This window comes from Hypanus sabinus, chromosome 21 (genome assembly GCF_030144855.1).
Source record: "Hypanus sabinus isolate sHypSab1 chromosome 21, sHypSab1.hap1, whole genome shotgun sequence".
NCBI classification, from domain to species: domain Eukaryota; kingdom Metazoa; phylum Chordata; class Chondrichthyes; order Myliobatiformes; family Dasyatidae; genus Hypanus; species Hypanus sabinus.
The window spans coordinates 61,956,960-61,970,700 of record NC_082726.1 but is presented as its reverse complement, the minus strand read 5'-3'; the positions used below and the strand labels follow the sequence as shown (position 1 = coordinate 61,970,700).

At 40.4% G+C, this 13,741-nt stretch overlaps 1 protein-coding gene across 3 annotated transcripts in view; it reads left to right on the top strand.

Moving 5' to 3' along the window:
* Positions 1 to 13,741, top strand: part of parga (poly (ADP-ribose) glycohydrolase a) — a 166,516-nt gene that overhangs the window by 1,755 nt on the left and 151,020 nt on the right. For all 3 annotated transcript variants that reach the window (XM_059946705.1, XM_059946707.1, XM_059946704.1), the window contains exons 2-3: positions 2,309 to 2,375; positions 9,293 to 10,333. In XM_059946705.1, coding sequence (XP_059802688.1) covers positions 2,362 to 2,375; positions 9,293 to 10,333 — 1,055 coding nt within the window. In that variant the 5' untranslated portion in view covers positions 2,309 to 2,361. The remainder of the gene's footprint in view (positions 1 to 2,308; positions 2,376 to 9,292; positions 10,334 to 13,741) is intronic.

Below are 13,741 nucleotides of genomic sequence, written 5' to 3'. Positions count from 1 at the left end.
TTATTATGTATTGCAATGTATTGCTGCCACAAAACAACAAATTTCATGACATATGCCAGTCATGATGTAAATGTGATTCTGAATGACTGGTGTATCGTTGAAGATAATGGTGTTGCTGTTGCGAAGATTAAATGATGTATAATAGTACAAGCTGAATGTGTGCTTATCAGAAGTCATTCTTTCCATGTATTCATATGAAAGTTGTGCACTTTGGTCTACAGTCACGTATTTTGCTTGTACTGACTACTTTTTCTGGAAGTAATTTTTTCACAAATTGCATAGCATAAAGCTAACTTTTGAGGTGGGATCTCATTGAAACTTGTGGAATATTGACAGAGGATGTGGAGAGGATGTTTCTGATACTGTGGGAGTCTAGAACCAGAGGGTACAACCTCAGAATAAAGTGAACCCTTTAGAACAAAGATAAGGAGGAATTTCTTCAGCCAGAGGGTGGTGAATCTGTAGAATTCATTGCCATGGACAGCTGTGGAAGCCAAGTCACTGGTATATTTGAAGTGGAGATCGATGGGTTGTTGATTAGTAAGGGTGTCAAAGAATATAGGGAGAAGGTTGGAGAATGAGGTTGAGAGAGATAATACATCCATGAAGGAATTGTGGAGCAGATTCTTTAAAAGAGACTTTTTCCTCATTCTCTGTTGATGATACTTGTCTATTTTTGAGGTTTGAGGTTCTACAAACCCTCAAATGCAAGCCTATTTCCCAGATGTAAAGCAAATACTGTATTGCATCTTTGAAAGGGTATTTAACCATGAGTTATTTCATCCAAGCTGTTTTCTGTGCTTTCCACCCCACACATTTCTACTGAGACATAGGGAACGGTGATGCGGATAGAAACGTTGGTCAATTTGTAGAACTCTCCAAAGAAATGGTTGCTGAATCTAATTCACAAGCCGGGGATCAGACACATGGCATTCCACTGTACTTAACTGACTTGATATCCTTAATAATTGTATGTATTACACACTACAAGCTGTCTCTGGGTTATAAATGCTCTACATATGAGCACCTCTAAATGTAATTGAGCTATCATAATTAAGTATATTCAGAACTCTAATGTTCTTATGAACATTATTCTTATGAACTGCAGAACTGCTTTCCTTTCTCTTCTAGTAATTGTACGTTTTTATCTATCTTCTGGGCTTTTCATGTCCTTCACCACTGTACTGTGAAGGTGTGGTTACCATACTAGGTAATTTTTATTTTGTGTGTATTTTTACGGGCCAAATCAAATATTTGGACATCTGTGTAAACAGAATATATTACTTATGGACAGTCTATGAATGATTTATGGATCAAGTTCCAAATCTGCAGTTCTCCCAGCTGAAACAAATGCTACGAATTATGACTAAGTGTATCAACACCTCTGCCTTGAGTATTAAACATCTATGTTATGGAACAGAGGTTTGTTTTTAACCTTTTTTCCCTGCTCTTTTAGCATGCAAAAGGTTCGTGAAAGATGTTTGGACATCAAATTTTGTCACTCGCTAAGCACTTTATGGAATGTTAACAGGGCAGTTAATTCATATATTCATGGGAGAATCTATCACTAACTACTCCAGAGGCATTTGGAGTTTTAATGGGCTGAGCTTAATTGAGAGTGCCTAAAGTAAATCTTATTATTTCTTTCTTTCTATCATTCGGTCTCTTTTCCATCTATCCAAGTTCAACTGTGCAAGGTGATTTATTATTTTTGACTTATTTCTTGATTGTTTAATGTCCCTTGTGTTAATTTGACTGGATACAGGTTGCTTCCTGTGCTACTGATAAAGTGATGCAAGCCAGTCAGATATTTTAGATCCATTGCTTTAAAAGGATGTACAAATTTGCCCTCACAGCTCTTTCTCGTTGGAACAAGCCTGTGTAGGTGCCACATTGCTGCATATTCTGTTGGTCAAGAGTCTTACCTGCTCTGATGACTCCACCTGTGAGCCTAATGAGTAAGATCCAAGTTTCTCATGTGTTCTTTGCTTGAAGGATCAAGACAATTTTTAAATGTTCCTGATGCAGTTACCAGAATCAGGTTTATTATCACTGGCAAATGTCACGAAATTTGTTGTTTTGTGCAGCAGTACAGTGAAGTGTTACTGAAGGGAACAGCCAGTTTAGAGTTAATTGAAAATAGAGGTATGATTTGCGGTTTGAAGATTCTAGCCTATTTACTAAGTAATCCTTGTTTCAAGAATATGACCATTCCTTAGGCATGGTATTAAAAGTTTATTCAAAGTTAGGCTTAGGGCATTTTGTGTATTACTTCTGAGATGTATGTTAATATTTTGAAATCTTGCAGATCACGAAGAAGAGTGGGCAGATTTAACCACAGACGAAGGTCAAGGTTTAAGGATGGACCAAACCAGGTATAATCTTATTGTGTCTTGCTTGTGGAGTAGTTATTTAAAAGCATTCCAAATAATGAATGTGCTTTAAGTTCTACAATCTACCAATGATGACTCACTGACCATCTTCTCAGTGACTTGATTTTTAGTTTGTGCAGTAGGAGTAAGGCTCCTTTTTCAACAAGTATGTTGCCTCCTGATTTGGATAAAATGGTTTTACCAGGCAACAAGCCAACTAACCCAGGCATTCTCAGGTGATCTCTCACACAAGTACTGACCAGGTCTGAGTCTGCAGTGAAATCACAGAGCAGGCCGGGGGTGAAAGTTTACTACTCCCATTCCCAGCTATAACTTAATCTTGCTGCTGTATCGATTTTCAAAATATCTGAAAATATTGTCACAGGGTGGAGTCTGTAAAAATGAAAGGAAAGAGCGTAACTGGGTTGATGAAGTTTTATTTTGGACAGTGCCATAAGTACAATGTTTCCTCAACAAGGTCCTCAACACCTTCTATGCTCGCTTTGAACGGGAGAACGCAACTACAGCTGTGAAGATCCCTGCTGCACCTGAGGACCCTGTGATCTCTGTCTCAGAGACCGATGTTAGACTGTCTTTAAAGAGAGTGAATCCTCACAAGGCGGAAGGTCTCGATAGCGTACCTGGTGTGGCTCTGAAAACCTGTGCCAACCAAATAGCGGGTGTATTCAAGGACATTTTCATCCTCTCACTGCTACAGGCAGAATTTCCCACTTGCTTCAAAAAGGCAATTATTCCAGTGCCTAAGAAGAATAATATGGGTTGCCTTAATGACTATCGCCTGATAGCAATCTCATAGACAGTGATGAAATGCTTTGAGAGGTTGGTTATGACTAGACTGAACTCCTGCCTCAGCAAAGACGTGGACCCATTACAATTTGCCTATCGTCACAATAGGTCAATGGCAGATGCAATCTCAGTGGTTCTCCACATGGCTTTAGACCACCTGAACAACACAAACTCCTACGTCAGGATGCTGTTCATCAACTAAAGCTCAGCATTTAATACCATCATTCCCACAATCCTGATTGAGGTACCTCTGTACCTCCCTCTGCAATTGGATCATAGACTTCCTAACCAGAAGACCACAGTCTGTGTGGATTGGTGGTAACATATCCTCCTCACTGACAATCAACACTGGTTCACTCATGATATGTGCTTAGCCCACTGCTCTACTCTCTGTATACACATGACTGTGTGGCTAGGCATACCTCAAATACCATCTGACGATACAACCTGTGGTGATAGAATCTGAGGTGGTGATGAGAGGGTGTACAGGAGTGAGATATGGCAACTAGTGGAATGGTGCTGCAGCAACAACCTGGCACTCAGTGTCAGTAAGACAAAAGAGCTGATTGTGGACTTCAGGAAGGGTTAGATGAAGGAGCACATACCAATCCTTATAGAGAGGTCAGAGGTATGGAGAGTGAGCAGCTTCAAGTTCCTCAGTGTCAAGATCTCTGAGGATCTAACCTGGTCCCAACATATTGATGTTGTTATAAAGAAGGCAAGACAGCGGCTATACTTTATTAGGAGTGTGAAGAGATTTGGCCTGTCAACGAATACACTCAAAAACTTGTATAGTTTTACCGTGGAGAGCATTCTGACAGGCTGCATCACTGTCTGGTATGGAGGGGCTACTGCACAGGACTGAAAGAAGCTGCAGAAGGTTGTAAATCTAGTCAGCTGCATCTTGGGCACTAGCCTACAAACTACCCAGGACATCTTTAGGCGGTGGTGTCTCAGAAATGCAGCGTCCATCACTAAGGACCTCTAACACCCAGGGTATGCCCTTTTCTCACTGTTACCATCAGGTAGGGGATACAGAAGTCTGAAGGCACACACTCAGTAATTCAGGAACAGCTTCATCCCCTCTGCCATCCGATTCCTAAATGGATATTGAAGCTGTGTACACTGTCTCACTTTTTTTAATATACAGTATGTCTGTTTTTGCACATTTTTAAAATCAATTCAATATATGTAATTGATTTGTTTATTGTTTTATTTTTTTTCTCTCTCTTGCGAGATTATGTATTGCATTGAACTGCTGCTGCTAAGTTAACAAATTTCACGTCACATGCCAATGAAAATTAATCTGATTCTGATGTTTCAAAGGCACTGGTGATTAAGTTTCAATCATCCTTGGGCACTTTTTAAAATGCCAAATCTCATTATTTTTCACTAGGTATAGAATAAAATATTAATGAAAGGTGTGAGTAAACCAGCCTATAAGAATTTTCATAGATATGTAACAGGGAAAAAGGACAAGTGAAGGCAAATGCACTCTCTTACAAGCAAGAAATTATAATGCAGAACAGAGAAATGGCTGAAGAATTATCTTTGCAGAGAAAATGGCACAAAAACATTGGAGAACCAAGGGTCCAGAGTAAATTTAAAAAAAAATTGTGAGAATGGGGAAAATCAGTGTTTGCGATGGAAAATTAGGGATGAGACATTAGGGAGCCTGAAAACTTGTGTATTCTGAACAGGCTCACCAGCAGTCAGAGACAAATAATAAATAACAGAGTTGGGTTTGATAGATGAAAGCAGCACAGTAATCTCCGTAGCATGCCTATCTCTGGTGCAGTGGCTAGTGCAGGCAGCATGAGCTTTGAGAATTGGCAGAGCAGCACATCCTGGGTGAACCTGAAGACGCGGATGGAGAAGAGGAAGCAGCAGCAAGAAACCTCACCACAAAATTCCTCAACACTGGCACCACCACAATCGCATGAATAATGGACCAGTTCATCGACAATGACCCTGACTAGGAGTGGAAGCAATATTTCAAAGAGGGGTGTTCTTGACATGATTTTCTGCTACCAAGAACTGCTTCATGAGAGGAAACTTAAGAAAAGGCGTCAAATCTCGACACCCACTTGAGGAAGCCGCCAAAGTTAGAGGAAGACCCACAGCCTGGTCATTCCTCCATGATGTAACCACCGCTTGTTTCCCTCCACTGCTGCTACGACGTGTTGCTGCTCCACTGATGTACAAGTTAGGCCTGCTTGCATGTTTGTTACTCCACAAATTACTGTATCCATGCAATTATATCTCGTTTTTTTAAATCAGGCACACATGTACATTTATTTAATGTTATAATGACCCAGCATAGCACTAGTTTACATAGTGCTCCGCCTTTGAGGATCACATCCTCAGTGTAAAGCGGGTCTAAGTGTACTGTGCAAAAGCCTCAGGTAATATACAAATATGTGTATATGTACGTGTGTGTATACTTTGGTTAAAATAGGAAGGTGGCTGAGAAATAGGAATACTTTGTCTTGTATTAGTTCAGTAATCTTAAGTGTTATTTGGTAACTGGAAAGACATAATATAGAATGCCCAGTTCTTTAACTTCCTTCAATATCCCCAAGCTATGCTGATTTGATAGAATGAGCTACAGAGTAAGTTGCCGGTTAAAAATCAATTAATACCCGTTAATAATCATTAATACCCATGAATACAGCCACAAGAAACTCTTACTCCAGGGCCAAGGTGCAAAGCACATGTAGCATGTACAGGATATCAGTTAAAAAAAACTTTAAAAAAAAAGTCCAGGCCCTGAGTCCATGAATGCCGCAGAAATCTGCAGTCGACCTCAGTACAGTTTGCCTTCTGTCAAGTGAACACTATGAACAACTCCAGACTGGATGTTGAACCATACTGCCCCCTCATGGTGTGCAGTGCTGTAAAGCATTGCACTAACAACTACACTACTGTGCCAATTGAAATCAGTCCAATTGATTTAACTAACTGAAATTTAGACAATAAGACCACAGGACATAGGAGCAGAAATAGGCCATTTGGCCCATCAGGTCTGCTCCACCATTCAATCACAGCTGATCCTTTTTTCCCTTCCTCAGCCCACTCCCTGACCTTCTCCCCATAACCTTATGCTGTGGCCAATCAAGAACCTATCAAACTCCACCTTAAATACACCCAACGACCTGGCCTCCACAGCTGCCTGTGGTAACAAATTCCACAAGTTTACCACCCTTTGGCTAAAGAAATTTCTCTGCATCTCTGTTTTAAATGGATGCCCCTCTATCTTGAGGCTGTGTCCTCTTGTCCTAGACTCCCCCACCATGGGAAGCATCCTTTCCCCATCTACTCTAAGCCTTTCAGCATTCGAAAGGTTTCAATGCGTTTCCTTTTCAGCCTAAATTCCAGCGAGTACCGGCCCCGAGCCATCAAACGTTGCTCGTATGATAAGCCTCTCATTCTTGGAATCATCCTTGTGAACCTCCTCTGAACTCTCTCAAATGCCAGCGCGTCTTTTCTTTTTAAGATAAGAAGCTCAAAACTGTTTACAATACTCAAGGTGATGCCTCCCTCAATTTTGAGGCTGTGCCCTGTAGTTCTGGATACCCACACCATAGAGTGGATGTGGGGAGAATGTTTTCTATCTAGTCCTTCCAACGTTCCGGAGGTCTCAGTGAGATTCCCCCTGCAGTCTTCTAAATTCTAGTGAGTAAGCTGCCAAATGCTCCTCGTATGTTAACCCCTTCATTCCCAAAATCATCCTCTTGAACCTCCTCTGCATTCTCTCCAACAACACATCCTTTTGGAGATATGGGGCCCAAAACTGTTGACAGTACTAGTGTGGCCTGACATGTGTCTTATAAAGGTTCAGCATTATCTCCTAGCTTTTATATTCTATTTCCCTAGAAATAAATGCTAACATTGCATTTGCCTTCTTTACCACAGACTCAACCTGTATATTAACCTTCTGGGAGTCTTGCATGAGGACTCCCAAGTTCCTCTGCACCTCTGATGTTTCAACCTTCCCATTTAGATAATAGTTCACACTATTGTTCCTTTTACCTAAATGCATTCTATCTGCCACTTTTTTGCCCATCTTTCCATCACGTTTGTCCTGCTGCAATCCCATCGCTTACCCAGCACTACCTACCCCTCAACCTGTCTTTATATCATTTGCAAACTTTTTCACAATGCCATCAACTCCATTACTGTATCTAAATCATTGACAAGCAATGTGAAAAGTAGCAGTCCCAAAACTGACCTCTGAGGAACACCACTAGTCTCTGACAGCAAACAAGAAAAGGCCCCTTTTATTCTCACTTGCTGCCTCCATGCCAGTATCTTTCCTATAACGCCATAGGATTTTATCTTATTAAGTGGCCTCATGTGTGACACTTTATTAAAAGCCTTCTGAAAATCCAAGTAAATGACCTCCACTGCCTCTCCTTTGTCCACCCTGCTTGTTATTTCCTCAAAGAATTCTAATGGATTTGTCAGGCAAGATTTCCATTTACAGTGACCATGCTGACTTTGACTTATTTTATCATTAATCTCCAAGTACCTCAAAAACCTCATCCTTAATAATAGACTCCAACACTTCCCCAACCACTGAGGTTAGGCTAACTGGCCTATAATTTCCTTTCTGTTGCCTTGCTCCCTTAAAAAGTGGAGTGACATTTGCAATTTTCCAGTCCCCCAGAACCAGTGATTCTTGAACAATCATAACCAATGCACCTGCTATATCTTTAGCAACCTCTTTCGGATGAGATGTAGTCTATCTGGTCTGGGTGACTTATCCACCTTAAGACCTCTCAGTTTGCCTGACACTTTTTCCTTTGTAATAGCAATGGCACTCACTCCTGCTCCTTGACACTCATGGAGCTCTGGTACATTGCTAGTGTTTTCCACAGTGAAGCCAGTTGCAAAGTAACCATTAAATTCATCTGCCATTTCTTTGTTCTCCATTACTACCTCACCACCATCATTTCCCAGTGATTCAATATCAACTTGTACCTCCCTTTCACTCTTTGTATAACTGAAAAAAACTATTAGTATCCTCCTTCATATTAATGGCTAGTCTGCCCTCATATTTCATCTTTTCCCTTTTATAGCTTTTTTAGTTGCCTTTTGTTGGATTTTAAAAGTTACCCAATCATCCAACTTCCCACTTGCTTTTGCAACCTTATATGCCCTTTCCTTGGCTTTCATGCCAATCTTTCCTTTGTTGGCCATGGTTGCCTACCCCTACCATTTATGAATTTCTTCCTCTGTGGAACATGTCTATCTTGTGCCTTGTGAATTATTCCTAGAAACTTCAGGTATCTCTGCTCTGCCGGACGCTGGCACCCGGAAGGCAATAAGCCATCCAGGTGTCCCGTTCACATCCACAGCATCTCCTGTCTGTTCCTCTGGCTGTTGAGTCCTCTATCATTACTGCTCCCCTCTTCTCCCTATTTCCATTCCGTACAATGGACCCACACTCAGTGCCAGTAAACTGGTCTCCATGCCATTTCCCTGGGAGGTGATTTCCAAGAACTGTATCCAAAACAGTATACTTATTATTGAGGAGAATGGCCACAGGTGTGCTCTACACTAACTGCCTTTTCACATTCCTCGTCTTGACAATCACCTGGCTACCCACCTCCTGCGACCTAGGGGTGACTATTTCCCTGTAACTCCAATCAATGATCTCTTCACATTCATGTACAAGCCGAAGTTCATCCAGCTGCTGCTCCAGATCCCTAACATAGTCTTCATGGAGCTGCAGTTGGACACACCACGCTGACATAGTTCCCTGGGAGACACTGGGTCTCCCAGGACTCAAGCATCTGGCATGAAGAACACAACGGCCATTTAAGCTTGACAAAATAGCCCTGATACAGTAAGGAAAAAGGAAAACTTAACAGAAACTTAGCTGGATGACTTACCCAAAGCCAATGATTTTATTTAAAATTAAAGTGAGCTCGTGATTGAATTAAGTTTATTTGTAACCAAGTTATGAGACTGCTTGTTCACAGAATAGTGAAGAAGCTAAAGACAAAAAATATTGAAAATGTAGTTCAATTTAACATGGTTGTCTTTTTATCAAGTTAGGTTCATTACATTTGTTTAAGCATTTAATCATTTTTTTTTACATTGTGTAGCACTGAAAAGCTGCAAGTCAAAGTTGGAAGATTAGAAGAATCACCTGATGAAAGAGCAAGCAAGAACATGTGGATGGACCAGTTTATGCAAAAAGAAAATGTGCTTCATACTTCAGAAAATGAATCGAGCAAGGGAAAATCAACAGAATGTTGTGAGTCTGAAGAGAAGACTCAAAGATTAAAATGGAAAAATCCAGTCGTCTTAGAGGCTCAGAGATCTGAAAAGATAGTCAAAAGTGTGGACAGGCACACTTGCGAAAGTGAGAGAGGTAACCAAAAACCACCAAAGTCCAACTTGGGAAGTTCTGATTTTACAGACAAAGTTAAAGGCATTGTTCCAGATAAAAGGAAGTGCAAGACACTGGAGGAATGGATAATAAAATCTGGTTTCAAAGGCCAAAGAGATACAGTAGTCACTCAGGCTGGTGAAAAAAGCACTATTGAAGAGGATCATGAGTTGAGAGACCTTGAGACCATGAACTCAACTGAAGATCCACTTGAGGAGATTTGTGTTGTTCCTGAGAGTCCACTCTCTGATTCTGGCTGTGAGCAATGTATCCCTGGCACAACTGGAACTGAGAAACGAGAAAGTGAGAAGCAAAATCCAAGAGACTGGGTCACTGCTAAGAAAGAGAGTGAGTCTATTTCTCCTATGCAGTTAGACTTTGCAGGTAATAACCCTCATGAATCAGACACTGAACTTAAATGCTTCACAGGCAAAATTTCTGAAGATCTTGAGGACCCTTCCCTTCGCAACAAAGCTTATTGTGTTAGGACTTATTCTGGTAATAAAAATGAGGAAGGTATGATGGAGGTGGACAGGGCTGTACAATGTGAATGCGAGGATTCATTCTCAAAAGCAAAGAGGAAAACAGTTCATGGTTTAAAGGAGGGAGTGCTGAAGCCAGAGCAAAGAGTGTACCCGTCAACAAGTTCCCCGTCACAGCTGGGAAGTTCGAAAGGCCCAACAAAGGTACCTACAAAAATCACAGATCATTTCGAGTTCCTGATCAGGAAACCGCAAAGGATAAATGATAAGAGGTATGATTCCTTCATTAACATTTCTGTGTTCCAGTAATCTAAATGTATAAAGAAAGCAGTGAGTACTAGACTACCCAGGGGAGCTGTGGAACTGATGTGTGTAGGATGAGAAGTGTTACAGGTAGTCTCTGAGTTACCAATGTCCGACTTACGAACAACTCGTACTTACGAACCGAGTAGGGAGAATGCTGTCCGCCATTTTAAGTCGCATTGGGACACTGTCCGCCATTTTAAGTTGGATCGTGACGCTGTCCGCCATTTTAAGTCGTTGCCGTTGACACTGTGTTGAGTGTGTAACTTTGTATTTGGCTTACATTTTTCTTAGCAAGATTCACCCCGAATCCGCCTCCCTTTTCCCTTTGGCTGGTGGCACAGTGAGATCAGCCCCGGGCTCGAGAACAGAGGTTCCTGAGTTCGATCCAGTGACAGACTGCTCCCGAGCGCGCTCTCCCATCCGTGCCGGGTTGATGTCGAGCCCGCAACTCGACCTCGTATTAAAAAAAACACTGCTACCTCCAGTTTAAATTCCCATGCAGAATATTGTGGAGGATCAAATACCCCAACCCAAACCCAGCACAATCCCCACTTGTCCCATTTAACCTGTCTCAGTGCAGTAGACTTTAGGACCTGGGAAATTCAGTGCGGTGGTCCTTAAGACCCGGCGGATCTCAGGACCCGCCGCCCGCAGTGTTTCTATTCCATTGATGGGAAGCGATCACGATTGAAATTAAAGTGGAAATAATAAAGCGTTTGGAAAGAGGTGAAACGTCATCGGTCATTGGAAAAGCGTTAGACTACAGTCGGTCAACGATCAGAACAATTTTAAAGGATAAAGTGAGAACAATGGAGCATGTGAAGCCCTGCCTCAATGAAAGCTACAATTATTACTAAGATAAGTTTTTTAAGTGTTTTATATGCATAGAAAGGTAAAATATATACTATATACTAAGACAAACATTTGACTAACTGACACTAAATTGTACCTGTTCCAACTTATGTACAAATCCGATTTAAAGACAGATTCAGGAATGGAACTCGTTTGTAACCTGGGGACTGCCTGTGTATAGATAACATTCTACATATTTAATACTCCCTTCGTTTTCAAATGATATAAAACTCTTGTTTTAAAAATTCTAAGATTACAAATTAGGAACACAAAGGTGCCTGTGTGTTAATATTTATCTAGTGACATCTTGATTGGTTGGTTGGGTCTGATTTGGAAGCAGGAAGTAAAGAGTGGGCGGTGGTTCCTGTGCCTGCCTGTAGTTGATTTGCTGAACAAATTGCAGGAATTCAGCACAGAGCAGAGGCCTGAAACCTGCACTGCAGCAGAATGAGTTAGCTAAACTTGCTGTAAATTGGACACCTGATGAAAGTATTGTTGGATAGAATAATTTCATGCATGCTGCTGCACTGTAGTTGTTTTTGTGTTTTGCAATCATGAAGGTTTGTAGCAAATGTGGTTGTGAAAGGCACTTTAATTTTGTTGAATTTACTAGATTAGCAGATAGTTGAAAAGAGTTGGTGAAACTGTAGTGTGCTGCATTTCAAAGGGTGTATAGCAATTAATAGTAGTTACATATAGTAATTGTAATGTATGGTAATATTCTACTTGTCTGTGGGGCAATCAGTTTAGCTGGAAGGGTTTAGAGTGCTTTCTTGAAAAGAATTTTGTTCTAAATGCCTGCGGTGCCTTTTAGCTTTTACATTTTTGCTCAAGCTATCTCATATTACATAAAGTTCTGATAAAGTTGAACTGGAAGGGAATTATTTCCAGCATTGGTGCACAGCACAAATCCTTCTGCTTTCTAAATGGAGCCACCTGGGTCAGTATCCATGAAAGTAAACTTTTCTCCAGTTAAATGTTACAGAAGCTAAGTTAGAATTCTGAACGCACAGCAGCTGTGAAATGATTTAAGGCTCGTTCTTTCCAGACTGGATCTGTAAATGAAAATTAAACTAAAATGGCAGTATTCATCTTTACTACAGTTAGCTTGCAAGCTTAAGTGAGATCCAAAAATGGTGGCTACTACATCTTCATGGCATTGTTCCTAGTAGGCCAAAGATAAAGGAATGTGTTAATGAATGTTATATATTTCAGCAATGAATAAGCTCTGTACCCAGTAATAGATTCCATAGTTAAAGGCCCAGACAAGATCCATTATTTTATTTAGCGTTAAGACTAAATTTAATGCTATTCTGGGTGAATTGTATTTTTTGGGTTTAAATACATGATACATGCAATCTTACTCTGTGTTCAAGTAGTCAAGTAAGCACATTCGCATTACAATGTACGTACATTGTCTGAACGCTGATTCTCCCTTTGTGATCAGGGGTTGTATGTACAAATCTATGGAACTCAGTATCGTGTATAATAGAATTTATTGTGGCATAGGTAAAGTTATCTCCAAACTAATGGTACGATAAACACAGTTTCGCCTCTGGTAGAATATCTTCATTTATCTCTGAATCTCTACTAGATGTTTTGCTTGAGGTTTGTCTTAATATTTGTATTTGGTATGTAGGGGTTGAGCCACATCCAATAGATGTGATGGTGCAATTCATTATTAGTTTCATTCATTGGCTTCTGGTGAAATCCATTGTTCATCCAGGGGATTAGGATAAAAGTGCAGCCTGTTTCACTTGGAAGCTGATTGACAAAATCCTGTGTATGGATTTTCTGCTGCATGGTAGTCAGGTTCCAAACCTGGGGTCCATGGACCCCTTGGTTAATGGTAGGTGCCCATAGCGTAAAAAGTTTGGGAACCTTTGTTTTCAATTAACTTAATGAGAACTCAAAATTTTAATCTTGCTGTTACTATATTCTTATCAGAGTAAAGTGACCTCTATTTCATAAATTGTGGTAGATGTTTCACTGGGAGGTGTATAGAGGACACAGATACACTTGAAATACCTTTGTCCATTTGGCATAGCTAATATTGATTTACATGTCAGCATTAACATGTAATGTCATTTCACCTATTAAGAATTGGTATTTTCTTAACAGACTCTAGAGTAAACACGGCTGCTTTCTGAGACAAAAAACTGCTAAATTATAGAGATTTTGACTGTTAACTGGATTTAGTTTTATTTATTTTGAACTACTACCGAACAATTGTAAAGTGTAATTAATGTGTGCAGCATTTAAGCAATCACTTTGGAATGAATCTATTTGTAACTTTCTATGCCTTGCTTATTGAAATTCTTGTTATTCATCCTCTTAACAGTGAGTTTCAGATGTCAATTATATTTTTTGAACATTTTTCCACTCCCACTTTTCCAAGTGCAATGTTGGTATTTGTTTCAAGGGGAATAGAAGATGAAAGCAAGGAGATAATGCGAAGGCTTTATAAGACACTAGTCAGCCGGCGTTTGGAGTATTGTCAACAGTTTTGGGATCTTTATCTC